The following is a 16,345-nucleotide window of genomic DNA, read 5'->3' as shown; positions in this document are numbered from 1 at the left end:
AATTTCCAGTGTAATCTATACATTCTGTAACGTTCAGAGGTGTCAAAGATCGCGGAAATTGTATGCGATAGTCTAATGACCGGTGATCCGCGCTTAACAATTTAAAATAGGTGTATCTGTTCCAATATTGAACCTACACTGTTACTTATGAATTTTGAAAACAGGTTCAATCATGTTATTACTTTCGCATAAAATTAATTTGTTATAAACTAATGAAATTATTACGTATTTTAATTAATTTAATTTATTTTATTGATCATCAAAATTTCCGAGAATTTTGTAGTAGAAATTCTGGATTATTCGTTTTTTTTTTTTTGGCAAGATTAGTCGGTTTAAAAATGCATCTTCGTCTAATATAAACTTTTCGGATCATTAGGCTTAGCAAAACTCATTGAGCCTCCTGCAGTACAAAGTATATACATGAACAGTGGGAATTGTGAACAAATCTGAAGGTTTCTCAAAGCACAATTACGTAAGACAAAGGTCATATCGAAATATTCTTAATTGCTTATTAAAAGATAGTGTTCGTAACGATTAAAATATGCACAAGCTTTCAATTTTAAACTGTTTTACAACCGAATGATTCTCCTGTTAAATGAGATTTTTTAATTGATCTACACTGGTTTCAGAAAGTCTGAAGTATTCCTTATATTTTTCAATTCCAAAAACTAAGTTATTTCGGAACACAACTTCAACCCGAATTGTCAAAAGATTGGAATCAATATCCACACAAATAAACCGCAAGACTGCTGATTGTTTGAAAACGTTGACACAGCAAAGCATACTTTTTCAAACTTTAACCGTGCTTGAAACAAATTTGAATATATTTGAATACATCAGTGAATTGCGCATGGAATACAGTTTAGCAGGTGTCGCCATCTGCATATTTGGCGTGAACCTAAATTCCAGCATGGCCGCTTCTGTCAAACACAAATCGAACTGTCAGGCCGATTCACCATAAAAATTGTCGATGTGACCACGCTTTGTGGAGGTTAGTTCTATCGTGATGCAGTTTTTAACCGTTTTGTTAAAACTCTTTACTATTTTCCATTATGAACCACGAATACCCGTTAATTATTGTGGGTGTGGCTTTTGCCGATCTTAAATACCCGCGCCTCACTCGTCATGTGAGCAATGCTTGACTGATTCAGACGTTTAATGTTTTCGACTATATAATTTATGACAATTCACACATGCGATATCGGTAACGTTTAACATATGTTAAATTTTTCTCAGACAATTCATTCATATTGGCAATACTAAATAATTCTTATACTTGAAGAGATCCTAACGTCACTCGAATCACAGATATTAGAATACTGCTTACCGCGGTAGAGAATCTTGCGCGCTAGATTTTTAAGTTTCTAGATATAATGCTGTGTATTATCTAAAACCACTTCTGTTAGTCTTTCGTAACAATATTAGTTTTGTGTAAAATCAGTGAAATTCACTAAAATAGTTTTTACAGACGAGATTCTTGGCCTGTAAAGAACATTGCATTGTTCACAATGGAACGTGAAAACATTGTAACGCCTGTAGAAGAATCAAAAAATATGTACGAAAAACTCGCTCATCAATATTGCACATTCAATGAAAATTCAACACAATTTCAAGTCTCAAAACTTCATGCGACTACAACTTCTCCACAAATCAGAGTCCAATACCCAAAAGTTGGAGAGCCTTCTCCCGATCCCCCGTCATCAGAGACTCTTGAACACATACTTCCTTCCATCTCCCTCGAAACTATACAAGAAGATCAATCTTTTACAGATGCTGACGATATTCAAAAATTAACTGATATCACTACCCCTACAGATTTGAGGGACACCTTAGATGCACCTAACATCGGTTCTATTATTTTGGAGATAGTGGATGCTATACTTGCTACAAGCATGGAAAAAAGAAGTAGTGCCGAGCTCTTGAATATTGAAAAAAACAATTCAAAGAATGCAAGTTCAGATTCTCTTAATTCGGACAGTAAAAGCAGCTCACTCAACTCCAAAATTGGACAAGAGTCGGTAAGACATTCGCATTACCATTTTATTGTAATGAACAAATAGATGCCGCATATGAATCAAAATGTTGATGGCAATGAATTAATGTGAAAAAAACTGCAACTGTGTATATATTTCTACTTTTAGTCTAAATTGAAAAAAATTTGATACTTGTATTTTGAATTTCGATTTTTGCCTGACTTTGTCGCAATGAAATTGAGTATACAAAGTACGATGCCTTTTGCGACTATAGGAATGTTGGGATAAGGCATCGCACTCAAAAAGCTTTTCAACAAGCTCGACGTCAACAGATAATAATATCGTTTCTGCTTTAGAAACAAAGAAAGAAACTCAAGAGCAACGGAGTGAGGTATTGATACAGATAGTTGATATCCGTGCTAATGAATGCTTTTCATTGATGTTGCACATTGTGCAAGAAGCAATTTAATTTTTTCTACAAATCTCTTTATTACTCAGTCGTCCGTCAATAATGTCATTGTTCACGTGTTTTTCATTTGAGTAACGCATGATATCATTATTGCAATATAATTTCAATTTCTTCTGTATTTCGTTATTATTCCTTGCGACGTCTTGGGGATGATAAAATTAAGACTAGTAATGGAATTATACTATTTTTTCCATCACGTTTATATCAAGCTGTATAAAATTCAATTCATTTGTTCATTTTTTTTGAAAGTAGGTAGACAAATTTTCCGTGTAGCGGTGTAAGATTTCATTTTCAAGTAGACTTGAATTGATATTTATCGGGACATCTTCTGTCAGATATCTAAATTACCATAATTTTTTCAGAATTTGTCTGGTAGCGACACGGGACCACCGCTGTTCAGTGGAGAACACGTGCATGGACAAGCACGCGAAGTTACATACCTTTGCCCATATTCAGGTCCTGCGAGAGGTATACTTAGTGTAACGAATTACAAGTTATATTTTAAAAGTATAGATCGAGAAACGCCTTACGTGGTCGAAGTACCTTTGGGTGTTGTCAGTCGAATCGAAAAAGTTGGAGGTGCGTCCAGTAGAGGAGAAAATTCCTATGGGATTGAAGTCTTCTGTAAAGATATGAGAAACCTGAAGTTTGCGCACAAGCAGGAAAATCACTCCAGACGAAATGTATTTGAGAAATTGCAACAGTACTCGTTTCCGCTTTCGCACAAGCTGCCACTTTTTGCTTTCCAGTATTCCGAGACATTTTCAGAAAATGGCTGGAACGTTTACGAACCAATCGCCGAACTCAAGAGAATGGTAACGTCGTCATGTTTTTCGCATTTGTTGAATTACAGTAGAAAGAAAATATTCTGATATTCTTTTCGGTAATATACAATGTTTCAGGGAGTTAACAACGATATGTGGAAAATATCAAAAATAAATGACACCTATTCGTTGTGCGATAGCTACCCAGCCGTATGGGCAGTACCAGCTGCGGCAACTGACGAAGATTTGCAGGCTGCTGCGGCATTTCGTAGCCGTGGTAGATTGCCCGTTCTTTCTTGGATTCATCCGGAGAGTCAAGCTACTATAACACGGTGTGCGCAACCGCTAGTCGGCGTTGGTGGAAAAAGGAGTCGTGAGGATGAAAGATACGTTCAACTTATAATGGACGCGAATGCTCAAAGTCATAAACTTTTTATCATGGATGCCCGGCCTAGTGCCAATGCAATCGCCAACAAGGCAAAGGGGGGCGGTTACGAAAGCGAAGATGCGTACCAAAATGCAGAGCTTGTCTTTCTAGACATACACAACATTCACGTAATGAGGGAGAGTTTGCGAAAGTTGAAGGGTCTGTTTACACGTATTGATTTCTTGTGCTGTGTAAAACATTTTGCTGATAAAACATTTCCAAACGTACCTCTAAATAATTATTCGAATTTAAAATTCATTACTCCTCATAACCTGCCATTTTTCCTAGACATTCATGTAATAATCTAGCAATACTTGTTACTTTTCAGAATTGTGTTTTCCGGTAATTGACGAAACGAGATGGCTCTCTGGTATAGAATCGACGTATTGGCTGAAACACATTAAATGCATATTAGCTGGAGCTTTGCGGATAGTTGACAAAGTAGAAAATCACAAAACGTCAGTATTGGTCCACTGTTCTGATGGTTGGGATAGAACTCCTCAGGTAATGTGCCTATTAGATGCATGAAGATTAAAAAAAAATACACCAGTTCATATTAAATTTCTGCTACTGTAATTTACTTTATTTCATGTCACAGCTTACGGCATTAGCAATGTTGATGCTGGATCCATACTACCGAACAATTCGAGGCTTTGAAGTCCTCGTAGAAAAGGAATGGCTTAGCTTTGGACACAAGTTTCAACAAGTAGGTATTTTTATTCCGTAAATTACTGGAACAAATATCTGAACATCTCTTAAATATGCAACCGTCTTATTCCCCTATTCTGTTTTCTTCTTTTACTTTTTTAGAGAATCGGCCATGGAGACGAGCATCACAGTGATGCCGATAGGTCTCCAGTATTTCTACAGTTCATAGACTGCGTCTGGCAAATATATCAGCAATTTCCTAATGCATTTCAATTCAATGAACACTTTTTAATTACCATACTGGACCATCTTTACTCATGTAGATTCGGTACCTTCCTTTTCAACAGGTAACTGTAGATATTTGTGTTTCTTCACATGTGTCACTGTCATTCGTACCTACATTACACTTTGATTGACCGAGATTATTGTGATTGACTCTTTACAGCGATCGAGAAAGGGTTCAAGAGCAGCTAAAACAAAGAACAGTATCACTCTGGTCGTACACTAACAGTCAACTATCTTTATACCAAAATCCACTGTACTGGGCAGGTCCACTGCATCAGTTAGTACTAATGCCAATTGCCAGTATGAGGCATATCAAATTATGGAAACGTCTTTACTGCAGGTGGAATCCCAGTATGAGGCAACAGGTAATTTCAAGCATTGGCAATTAATCGATGAGTAAATTATATGTCTTTTTCTTGTCCGTATTGCGGAAGTTTGAAAGATCAACCTATAGTTCTTAAGGTCTAGATAAAATGCGATTTTAATATCTTGTACAAATCTTTAGGACCCTGTATATCAACGCACGCGGGAACTTCTCATCCAAAAAGAGCAACTCGAAAAGAAGGTGGAAGAATGTCGTCGTGAACAAGCGACACGGGCGAATAGATCGCTCACATCACCAGCACCCCCAAGAATACATTCTCCAGTTCACTCATAATCCACCACCTAACTTTCCTTTCCTCCATCACAATTTTTTAAACGATTCTTACGCTTCAACTACCTTCTTCATGAAATACTGAACCTCTGCACACAATGGTGTGAGATATACACATGGAACTACCACTTTGACTGATACCCATAGTGGCCAATTTTCAATCTTTAAATTCAACTCTGACATCTAACTTTGTATAAAGTACGCGTTAATAAATAATAAATTGTAGCTATTCAAACGTTTTATAACATCGCAATATTCCAGCGAGTTCCAACAGGAGGAATAAGTGTGTCTATGATGAATCCATTCAGCCCAAAACCAATTTAATTCGGTAGGTGTTCGCATAGGAGAGACTGGGGCTGGATGGCGAACACGAAAAATTTCGAAGTGGTAAACAATACCGAGGTAGAAAAAGATACACATAAGAATTAAGTTTGTAGATGGAACTTTTTCACGATACCCCCGAAACTCTACAACATTTGTCTAAGATGTTCAACCGTTTCACTTGAGATACAATATCCTGTACTTGAATACATACGAATTTAGAATGGCGTCAAAATTGAAAATGAAATATTGCGTACCAATTCTAGGAAAATTATGAATTTTTTTCAAGCTAGAACCAACTTTCATCCTAACCCGTCAAGACGTTTTCCCGGTATTCATAATACAAAATTTTCTGCATACAAACATAAACGCATGTTGGAAAATGCTAAGCAATAGTCGTTTATGTGTGATGAAACGTGTTTTGAAATAAAAGAGAATTTTTTTTGCAAGGTGAAGTTTTTCGCAGTGATAAATACAATAGGTGGTCCGTTTTAGGATTGTGCCTAAATATTATTGTTTACCCTTCCGGATTATTTCAATCTTGGTACAATGATGTTTATAGATCTTGCATAATGTTGGTTTTTTTTCAATTTTTTATTATAAACAATCTAGCATCCGACGAAAAATTAGACTTTCATAAAAATAATAATATTTAACATTAAATTATACAATGTATGTACATAAAACAAAAGCCAACGATAGAATTGTCATCTTTTTCGTACCATAAATGCGGTTAGCATTCTCATCAATAGCACAATGGGAGTTTCAAACAGCAATGACAATGCATAAGCACAGAAGTACGTGATGACGAAGTTCCCGAACAACAGCGTGGCCTTGAAAAACAAATCACAATGTTGCAAATTGAATAGATTTTCCTTATCCATTATTATCCAGATCTACGTGTGTGCGATAACTTATTTTTTTTAGATACACTTTTTCCTAGAACTGAATCACACGTCTACTCACGATAGGCAGAAAATCCACGTGTATCGGCGTTTCTGCATGAAGATACACCGAATTGATGAGAAATGGATTTAAGAGATATGCGCAGTATGTCAGCCTGCTCAGCGGTACAAAACCCTTGTATGAAAGGATTTTGTTGGCGATTCCTAACAAAAACAAAAATTCAGAGTTACGTTGCTATATCTAAATCGTTCAACTCTATGTTCAATTGATTTGACGTAGTTACCGCCATGATTCGTGCTGCAGGCTATTACAAGCCATGCAATCCCTACGGCCCATACGGTTCTGCTCAGGGCAACGTAAAAGGCTGACGTTAGGACGGAAATGTGTCTCTCCCACAAACCAAAGAGGACTAAAATGTTGCACGAACTGCCAAGGCACCAACCCAGGACGATGTTTCTCTGCAAGTTTTAAGTTTAGTGTTCATTACCCATCGTGTCACTTCTCGGATCATCTGGTGTAACGACGAGTAATACTCGAATACTGAATACTCGAGGTAACGGACATTAACGGATTAATTCCGGGTGAGATGGCCATAGGTGAGGTGTAAGCTACGGCCATCTCACCCGGAATCATCCTATCTGTACGGCTTTGCTCAAAACTCACCCTCTTCACGTCCAGTTTCTTGTTCAATTTTATCAATATATATGCCGTCGCAACTCCGATTATGTGAGGTCCGATTCTCGTCCAAGGTGGATCATATAAAATTTCTAACGTGTTAAACTGCGCGTCCATTCTGTACAAACAAAAAAAAATCTCATTTTCCAGGGGAAGTTTTGGAGCTTTTTCGATTGATGTTTATTCAAGAGATACTAAAATATTGAATATTTTCACATTTTTCGTTTACCAAACCTGTTTTTCATATCGAATAAAACGAGGCTCAAAAATTTGAATTGAAACGTAATTGAAACAAATAAAATTGTGCTGATCGGTTTCGTCACTTTTTTTATCAGTTAAAGTAGTTGGTCAAAAATTAATGTATATTCGAACCTGTATAACACCACGAATTCATAGCTAACTACCGAATTTTATTTTCGCTGATTCATAAGTATTTTATGGACGTCTGTTTAGTATCACCGTGATTGAACGACACGGTTTTACGTGTGATACACGAAACTTTTACCCAGCGATATGCTACAGTTTATTTGTATTATCATACTATTAAATTAAAGCTTAAACGGTCTCCTGATCACATGGGAACATATATTTATGGAGTAAACGAAAAACGATCTTGTTGAGTCAGGTATACACTTACGTTGGCACATATTCGTGAATATATGAAATGTATCCGGTTAAAACTGTGGAGGAAATCAGAAGAGATATCAGCACGCCAACTGCCGTGTAGAAAAATCTGTAACGTAAATGATGCTCATTATTTTCAAACCAAAGTGTAACATTTATACTGATCTAACAAAGCATTTTCATCCAGATTATTTATCTTGAAAAATACATTATTTATACCACTTACACTGACGATAAAATCAACGTGAACGTTGCAATGATGAAAAACTGCATGTCATTCGACAAGTACCAGCTCCATGACATGCACTGTGACATAAAAATTTTTAAGAATGTGTTATTGAAAACCATAAACGGTATTACCTGATAAATAAAGTACCTTCGAATTACCAAGCGTGAGCAGAAAGGTGATAAAAATTAAGATACAAATTTTACGTTTAGTTTTGCATCGGCTAATGCGAAATTTAATCACGTATCACGATCAATTCTTTACAAGAGACTATAATGGGTGCGGAATAATATCTAAGCGTGCTTATTTCATACCATTGTTTCTCTGCCGAAAAGATTGTTGATGTACAGGATATTTCGCCACCAATACTTGGCGCAAACTTCTTGCGGCCTTTCCGTCATGTAGAATTGTGATGTCTTTCCGTACCAACCAGCATTTATTTGTAATAAACCTAATACCATCATGTATGCTGGAGTCAGCCTGCAAGGTTTTATCTTACAATTATTTAATGTCAATGATAACGGGAATATCCAAATTTATTTAACAAAACCGGTATAGTCAATTCAAGTTTTTTTTTTCAGCATTCAAAATTATTTACACTATGGTTTTCCAAGACGCGCCGATACGAAAAACAAAAAAAAGGCTCGCTTGTATATTCGTGAAAGGAAACCTAAGCTTACAGTTCACAATCCGTATGTTCTCCGATCATGCAGAAAATATTACTTACGAATGCTCACCTAATGAATCTTTTCAGAATAATAAGGACAAACTGATTCACTTTGCCTACATGAACGACCGACTTGTCATCCGCTTTCTTGCCTTTGTTGGAGTTCAAATACAAGTAAGAGACTAAAAATCCACTCATGAAGAAGAACGTGTCAACTGACAAAGTTGAGTTGCTTATTACCTGGACTGCAAATCCTTCAGCCTTCCGCCATGCCCACGGCTTATTATCTATAATTAACAAGCTTACAGATATGGATTGTCGTTGGACGCAAATGGAATGAAAAATCATGTTATCTTGTAAATTGCCTTGAAACACGAATCGCATCTAATTCTGATGATATAAAGTGACGGAAGAACGACTCACCGGCGTAATCAGCCATGTAAAAAATCGTGTGTATCATGATAATCCACATCATTCCCAAAAATCTAAGACCATGAATCACAGGTACGGCTTCAGAGCTCAATTTTGTATCAAGTATGATCTTTGTGTTGGTATAACACGAAAAGCACAGTATAACTTTTGCTATGGTAGTCTGTTTGAATTCTGGAAGAACAACCGCAGACTCTGTCGTGTTTGCCGTTTTTTTCTCATCTGTAACACAGGTTTGAAATAAATAGATATTTCGAGTGAGAATATTCGTGGCTCCACGGCGCAGGAAGAACTCTTGCATTTAAATACATGGCCATATTGGTAGCATACGTGGAAATCGACTTACAGCAGCACTCGTTGTTATGCAAAGATATTTTTTGGGCCTGAATCTGCTTTTGATGGACGAGTACATCGTAAGTTGTTCCGACAATTACCATTCCAATAGTGAGGACTAGAAGTATTCTGAGAAGGGAGACTCGTGAAAAATTACAGTACTTTCATCACCACAATACGGAAATCCATCGTGAAGTGCGTGACTGTTAGAAAATGCTACTCACGCAACAAGAATTATTTTTCCATCCACTAGCCATTGATGATCGTCATTGAGATCTCTGACTTCCGCCAACTTGAAATCGGCAGAGTACAGATTTCCAGCCAGAAGCGTTCTTTCTTGGAATATCTTCTTCAAAATCAGACTCAACTCTTTCGACGAACAAGACGCCGGCAGACACAGTCCCAACGTGATTAGATCCTGGAAGAAGAAACGGATGAACGCGGACCGTAAGAGAAACAAATTGGTTGTTGTATTTTGTGGTTCGGAACAAATTAAGGTACTTACTTCGTTCGGCAATCTGACGTGATACTGAAGAGTGCTGTTGTGGCGGAAATGTGTGACAAAGTAGTTGAGCGGAAACGGTGGATATTCCTGTTCCGGATCGCGGTACTTGGAGTTATTTCGAAGTTCCTCGTCCGCGATGATCAACGGATTCGTATTGGACGCATCTTCGCACTGGCTTCTGCTTCCCAGCCAATAATTATTGCCGTAAATGAAACCTGGTTTGGCCGCCCCGCTGGAGTCCAGCACTGTGTGTCAAATTGTCATTTCTGTTACTTGTTTTTCAATTATTATTCACGTTACTCGGTACACCATACTTATGACTGAATCTACAACCATATTTGTAGAAATTTAACTACGATGACACTCCGAGATTTTATCAAACGACCAACACTTGAATGTCCAGGTATAAGAATTGGTTGAGTGATTGCATGAAATGAAAGTAATTCAGGCGTGTGCATCTATGATATTATACTATATGTGTAATATTATAGGTATACATAGTGGAAGAAATGATTTAGTATTGCGAGGCAAAGAAAATTCAACGGCATTCCGTATAGAGCCGGGTAGATGAAGCTGACAATGAGTGCATTACGAGACACCGCGGGCTGTGTTATTATGTGAAATTCAACGTATTACGTCTGGCTCATTTGTTTACGAATCAAGCTGATTATGATTTTGCTCTCGTCCTGGCAAGGTATCTGGATTTCATGTCACATAGAATTGATTATACTAACTTTTCAGCGCCCATAGCTTGCGTTGATCAACGGCTGTCCTGAAGATTTCCAGTTCTTCATGACACAAGCTGGAATTTAACAAGCTACCTTTCAGCGCGATGGCGTAAGCCGGAAGCGTTCGCTCCATTGTTTCCGATGTCGCTGATATGTTTTCGACGCACATGGTGGTTAAAAGTGTTAAATACAACGCGATACTGCACATATTTAACAGTGCCATGTTGGCTTACTAACGGAGCGTGTATTTTATTTTTCGTTTACAATTTTACGAGGGTTCGATTTGTCGCCAAAGACACGGTGAAAGAGAGCTTTGTTTAGTGATCAATTTGTGTTGTAAAATAATCGATAAACGGGGATGTCAGTAACGATTCTTGAATTAATCACGGAGGTTTACTTCCTAAAATTATAAGAGATAACACGTCAACTCGCGATCTTAAGAAGTTTCACTTGTGCTACGAATTTAAATAATATTCAAAAACCATCCCGCGCAGGAAAATTTACCATCAGTTGATTTATAGCGTTATAGCGGCGAACTAGAGCGCGAAAAATGAACCTTTCCGATCGTTTCTATTGTCGGAATAATTCACTCGATCGCAGACCCTAACCACAGAGGTGTGAGAAAGAAACCCACGAAATTCGGCCAAGGTACCGAGCGTCTAAGCAAGGACTGATGCCGCAGAATTCTTTGCAGAATCCAAGAGAAAACAGCGCCGAGATCTGGTGGGGTCAACACTGGTCCTCACTCGGGGCGCGTACGTTTATATATTTGCGTCATCCTCGAAAGAAGTGGTTTAGTAATTTCCAAACACTGTTTATTTGTAGGGTAACCCGGGGCAGAACGGGATACCCCCCTTATCTTCTTAGTAAAACACCTCCATTTGTCAGAACCGTCACTAATTTTGTTTGTTACTTACTAGGTAACGTAAGCATCCATTGTTTCATATTCAGTCTTACGTTACAAGTCGGTACCGAAAATTTCCTACATTCACGCACCAACGTCGTATGAAACACGTGACCTTTGTTTAAAGATAAGTGATATTTCGTATACGAAATAATTTCAAATAGTCAATATATTCAATATAGAGGGTCTCAACAATCTTATCACATCATTATTCCGACCATTTATTCCAACCGTACCGCTTTTTAAATAAATAAGCTAAAAGCGCGCGCCGTGGTGGAACGGCGAGGGGCGAAGGGCCTTCTGTGAAGGGCTACTTTGGCGAAAATTTTCTGCGCCAAACTACGAAAATGTTCCAACTGACGTAAAAAACTTTGGTCGTGGTCGTTTTCTGCGTCATTGGAACGCTTTCGTAGCTTGGCGTAGAAAATTTTTCCCAGGGTATATTCGACTTCTGATGAATGCTGGATTTCTTGTTCTTAGTGCCAAAAGTTGGTCCCACAACTCATGCGTAGGTGTGGGCAGCGAAGATGACGAATCCGAATCAATTCACCACATCTAGCCTATTTCAATTAATATTAAACAGTAAACCCCGTTTGGCCACGCATATGAGGCGGAACGGGGTAAACGCTCTTTTATCCATTAACGGTATGCCAAAAAGGTCCTATCGATAAATACTCCATATGCCGTGTGACGTGTTTATCAAAATAACGAGAAATCCTTTTTTTAAGAGATCGTCAAGTTTTTTCCATGTCAGAACCATCGTATAGCTTGAAACATTCGGAACCGCGTTCCATCCCAGGTTCCCTAATTACGCAACTCTACACGATAAATTCGATTCCCACTTCTTCTCGCTTAATTCGATTTTGGTATCTTTGTATTAGATTTATAGTAAGCATGAAGAAAACTCATCATTATATTTGCGGCTTCGTGTACTCACAATTTTATTGCAGCTGAAACACACATACAACTTTCTAAATTTATAGTAAGCATAACGATGTTATTTTACTCAACGGTTGTGCCAAGCTTGCGTATCAATTTTATCAAATGCAGACTGCATACGGTAGTCTTCGAAATGAATTACTGGTATTGTTGGTTTTACACTTGACCTTAAGCCGCGAATAGCTTCCTACATTTATTGCTGTTTTTTAAACCAAGTTGGATTACGGTAAACAAACGTAGACACGTTTTCCGCATTTTATTAGCATTTCAAAACAACTAAATAAAACGCTTCAATACTCATTTCTCCCAGTGTATGTATTGCAACGTCAAGTGACTGCGCATGGATGAGGAACAAAATTTTAGTTCGTAATTCATTTTTATAAAACTACAGTAGTTCGCAACTTAGAGGAATCTCATACTTTTGAAAAAATCCTGATCTCGGAAAAAAACAATTCAAAGATTCATTTGAATGAATGGAATCGCAAATTTCTTCGATTATATTGGCATTATGAAAACCTAATTTACTATCGAATAGATCAAATTATAGTAGAGTGTACAAGTTACATCTTTTCTCTTATGTAGCTTTTCATTTTTGAATTACTTCTTCTAACTCTGCTCATAATACACGTGTATGCGAGATTGAACATTGTTTCTGAGGTTATTAATTACCGTTTGTCTTGTCAATTTTCTAATTCCGCTAAGAAAGTTCAATAATTTCCACGAATAAGAAATAGTTATAGATTTCAATCCCATTTTTGAAAATTGAGTTTCCATCAGGCATCAATTTCTTAAGGTCTTATGGAGCTATTCTGACTATTTTCAAGGCAATGTCTTAGTGCCTGTCTATCTGTTTGTGTGTGGTTAAGCGTGTGTGTAAATACTTTATGACTCGTACGAATTTACATATTCAGATCTGCTTTGCAGCATTTAGAAGGGCTAACTAAAACTTATATTTTGTAGAAATTTGAAATCAATCAGTTAAGGATATTTCGAGTTATTTTGAAAACAAAATTGTGCAAAGAGAGTTTTTTTGATTATTCTGGAAAACTACTCTACAAAACTTGAAAAAACCATGTCAATTGTGGTAAAATTTGGTGTGAAATTTAGAAAATAACATAATGATCAATTTTCCCGAATAATTTATAATATAGGTACGCATCCAACTGATTCGAAAATTATAAAAAATTTTTATCGTCAGTGAAGAATTTAAAAAACAACCGCTTTTTTCGAATATTCCATCACCTCACAGTCAGATCGAATAAAATTCATGCAAATTTTTTTCCAAATAACCTGTTTTCATGGCCTTCTTAATTATTTCATTCTACCAAGACTGATCTGGAATGTAAATTGGAGAATTGCTTACTTGTTAATTAATTTCAATTTTTTGGATTTTTTCATTTCTGAGTGAGAAAAAACCATTTTTTATACTCGATGACCTCGAAAATACCAGTGTACAAGGAAGTATTTTCGAGTTCGGAGACGTCGAAGATGAATTAAAAATAATATCATCGAACTCTATAAGCTCAAAAGCAGCAGAAAGTTTTTAGGCCGGCAGACAGAGTCAACCGTTTTCCAGATTTTCAATTTTAACTCAATATCCTCATGGTGGTACTGAAATAATATGAAAGAGGAAATTTGAATTTGCAATGCAATAAAAATATATGTGTTTTCTTTTCTCCGTGTGCATTATTTCGTTAATACACGTTACTTGTTAAAAAATTTATCGGCCTACTCCTAAGAAATCTGTAAATCCGTCACTGCAGTGAATGCTAGATTGCAAAAAAAAACTTTTATGTCTAGGCGCGCCACTGTATTTATATGGACAGCACTTTTTGGAATGCAAATAACTTTGAATGCAGTGTTTTACACGTTGAAAGAAAATTTGCCAAAAAAATATACACATAAATCGAACAGGTCTCCGTCCGTATCATTACCCAATGCATCAAAATTTTTTGTCTCCTATTCGAATTCTATTTTACCATAACAGCTCATGGACCACTTATAGTTTCCGTCTAGTCTTCGACAAAAAGGCATGCATATATAATGTATTTTGATGAAACACACGAAAAAAGTCATTACAGACTTCTCCACGTTCGGGTTTCATCGTAACATTTTTCGAAATTTTAGATATTTTTTCCTCAAATATCTTTGCAAATTTTTATTCTCCACAAGTCTTTTAAGCGCGCTTTTTAGATGGTAGGTACATAATTTCTCTTAAAGGTCAATATGATAATTAATACAGTATATACGTAACTCTTTATTATTTTATGTTAATAATGGCTGAATTAGATAAATCTCCTAATCTAGCTGCATTCCGTGTGATCAATAAAAATGTAGACTGTCTGATCAATTCATCTACTAAATGTATATTACGTATAATTGTTGGTAGAAGAGGGTGCGAATGAGCCTAAAGGGTAGAACGTTAACTTTGCTATCCATCCATTTGTGTTTCAGTCAGTAAAAACTTTCAACAAGTTGCAGAAACAGAAGTAAATGTGACAGAATGTAAAATTCGCTGAATTCTAATCCTGTTTTCAATTTTTAACTACGACTTCAAGCGATTTGAAACTGAGAACTGATTGTGAGCGAGAACTGATCTGAGAACGATCTTTGTACGCTCCGAGTCTGTTCACGGATGAAAGAGAACGCGAGTATGCGAGGAAAGGAATACTTCCAGCATAACAGCGAAGGTACTGTCCGAATTTTGAGTATACTTTTGAATGGACAACTATCATCAATTGTTGGTGATCGAAGTTTAAACAATCGAAATTAGGAAATATCACAAGTACATTGAAAGTACCGAGTTTGAAATCCTCAGTATGATATTTTTAGAGTCCTCGAAATTACGCAATAAGGCATCTATCACGCAACGCATCCTGCCTGTTGCACAATAAATTTTCTCTTCAATTATATTATACGTATTTACTTCACTCTGTAGAGTCGATTCAAGATCCGTTGGTTTATTGCAGAAAGAGGCAGATCGACTGTCCTATTATTTCACATACGAAATTACTGATTATAGAGCTTCTACGAAAAGGTATAATTCCGTCATAAAAGTGCCTGTAGAAATACAAATGAGAAACATATCGAATCAAGATTCACGCTAGCGAATCATCGCCAAGAACTATTTATTTGGCCCAGCTTTTTGTTTGTTCCATGGTGTAGTATCTCCAGAACCAGTGAACATTTTCCAATAAATTTTCCAAGATTGGATATCTCACACGAATGAGCTTGGTTAGTAAATTTTATTAAAATCTACAATAAATATATACAAATGTATAAACATGTAGATATTCAAGGCACACGAAAACAAAACAATTTCGAATACAGGTGATGAGAGAAATTAATGACACTGTAGACAGGGCGGCTAGGTGGTCTAGTGGAGTAAGTCTCCGGTAAAGCATCTCTAGATACCAGGTTCGATCCCTGGCTCCGTCCTTAATTTTTCAACTCACCTGAAGATTTTCGAAATTGTACTCTTTCTACTAGTACTTTACGCATCAAGTAACGTAAGCCAGGGAATGGCGATAAATGTGCGCGCGAGCCGGAGACAAGTCCGGAGCTCGCACGTGAGTCACCGTTTCCCGGTTTCGACCTCGATTACATGCAACATTTTTTATCATTAATGCGTTAAAAACAAGTTTTGATGCCCGTAACAAGAGCCTGAAATGACCTGCAACGCGGACTGTGCATCAGACCCAGGAAGTAAGAGGTGAGGAAAGGAATCTCGACACAACAAAAGTGGTTCTGATTTTATAGTAGACTAATCGGGTACAAGATCTGGCCGTTCAAGGTGTACTTGTGGATTTATTTGACGGATATCAGACGTCGGTGGCTGGCACGGATCCCCGAATATCGCCTGTAGTT

At 37.0% G+C, this 16,345-nt stretch overlaps 2 protein-coding genes across 7 annotated transcripts; one reads left to right on the top strand and one right to left on the bottom strand.

Annotated features, from left to right (window-relative positions):
- Nucleotides 1–274: 274 nt before the first annotated feature.
- LOC107218046 (myotubularin-related protein 2) lies at nt 275–5,450 on the top strand. 6 transcript variants are annotated; one of them, XM_046735012.1, is made up of 10 exons: nt 275–483; nt 1,816–2,018; nt 2,248–2,364; nt 2,805–3,257; nt 3,345–3,792; nt 3,962–4,137; nt 4,232–4,339; nt 4,444–4,628; nt 4,727–4,931; nt 5,072–5,450. In XM_046735012.1, exons 2-10 carry the CDS (start codon nt 1,893–1,895, stop codon nt 5,222–5,224), a joined length of 1,971 nt encoding a protein of 656 aa, XP_046590968.1. In that variant the 5' UTR covers nt 275–483; nt 1,816–1,892; the 3' UTR covers nt 5,225–5,450. The 6 variants fall into 6 exon arrangements, with proteins under 6 accessions (XP_046590968.1, XP_015511279.1, XP_046590967.1 ...); XM_015655793.2 differs by lacking the exon at nt 275–483 and adding an exon at nt 510–991; XM_046735011.1 differs by lacking the exon at nt 275–483 and adding an exon at nt 630–991 and having other exon boundaries at nt 1,771–2,018.
- A 688-nt stretch (nt 5,451–6,138) lies between these two features.
- Nucleotides 6,139–11,358, bottom strand: LOC107218037 (nose resistant to fluoxetine protein 6-like). Its single transcript, XM_046735007.1, has 13 exons — nt 10,642–11,358; nt 9,908–10,152; nt 9,627–9,820; nt 9,416–9,531; nt 9,064–9,291; nt 8,711–8,927; nt 8,288–8,453; nt 7,974–8,053; nt 7,761–7,856; nt 7,112–7,241; nt 6,732–6,906; nt 6,509–6,651; nt 6,139–6,375 (listed from the first exon to the last, which is right to left on the bottom strand). The coding sequence occupies exons 1-13, from the start codon at nt 10,856–10,858 to the stop codon at nt 6,250–6,252; spliced, it is 2,133 nt and encodes a 710-aa protein (XP_046590963.1). The 5' UTR covers nt 10,859–11,358; the 3' UTR covers nt 6,139–6,249.
- Between the last annotated feature and the right edge of the window lie 4,987 nt (nt 11,359–16,345).

The sequence above is a fragment of the Neodiprion lecontei genome, chromosome 3 (assembly GCF_021901455.1).
Source record: "Neodiprion lecontei isolate iyNeoLeco1 chromosome 3, iyNeoLeco1.1, whole genome shotgun sequence".
In the NCBI taxonomy this organism is placed as follows: Eukaryota; Metazoa; Arthropoda; class Insecta; order Hymenoptera; family Diprionidae; genus Neodiprion; species Neodiprion lecontei.
This window is presented reverse-complemented; position numbering and strand designations above follow the sequence as displayed.

Coding starts and splice junctions, on each gene's coding strand:
- LOC107218037 (XM_046735007.1), bottom strand. CDS start 10,858: ATGGCACTGTTAAATATGTGCAGTATCGCGTTGTATTTAACACTTTTA. Junction 8,054..8,287: donor TTTTCGGCAGAGAAACAATG/GTATGAAATAAG, acceptor TTTATGTCACAG/TGCATGTCATGGAGCTGGTA. Junction 6,376..6,508: donor ACGTGGATTTTCTGCCTATC/GTGAGTAGACGT, acceptor TTGTTTTTCAAG/GCCACGCTGTTGTTCGGGAA.
- LOC107218046 (XM_046735008.1), top strand. CDS start 1,180: ATGACAATTCACACATGCGATATCG. Junction 4,138..4,231: donor GTTGGGATAGAACTCCTCAG/GTAATGTGCCTA, acceptor TTCATGTCACAG/CTTACGGCATTAGCAATGTT. Junction 4,629..4,726: donor GGTACCTTCCTTTTCAACAG/GTAACTGTAGAT, acceptor GACTCTTTACAG/CGATCGAGAAAGGGTTCAAG.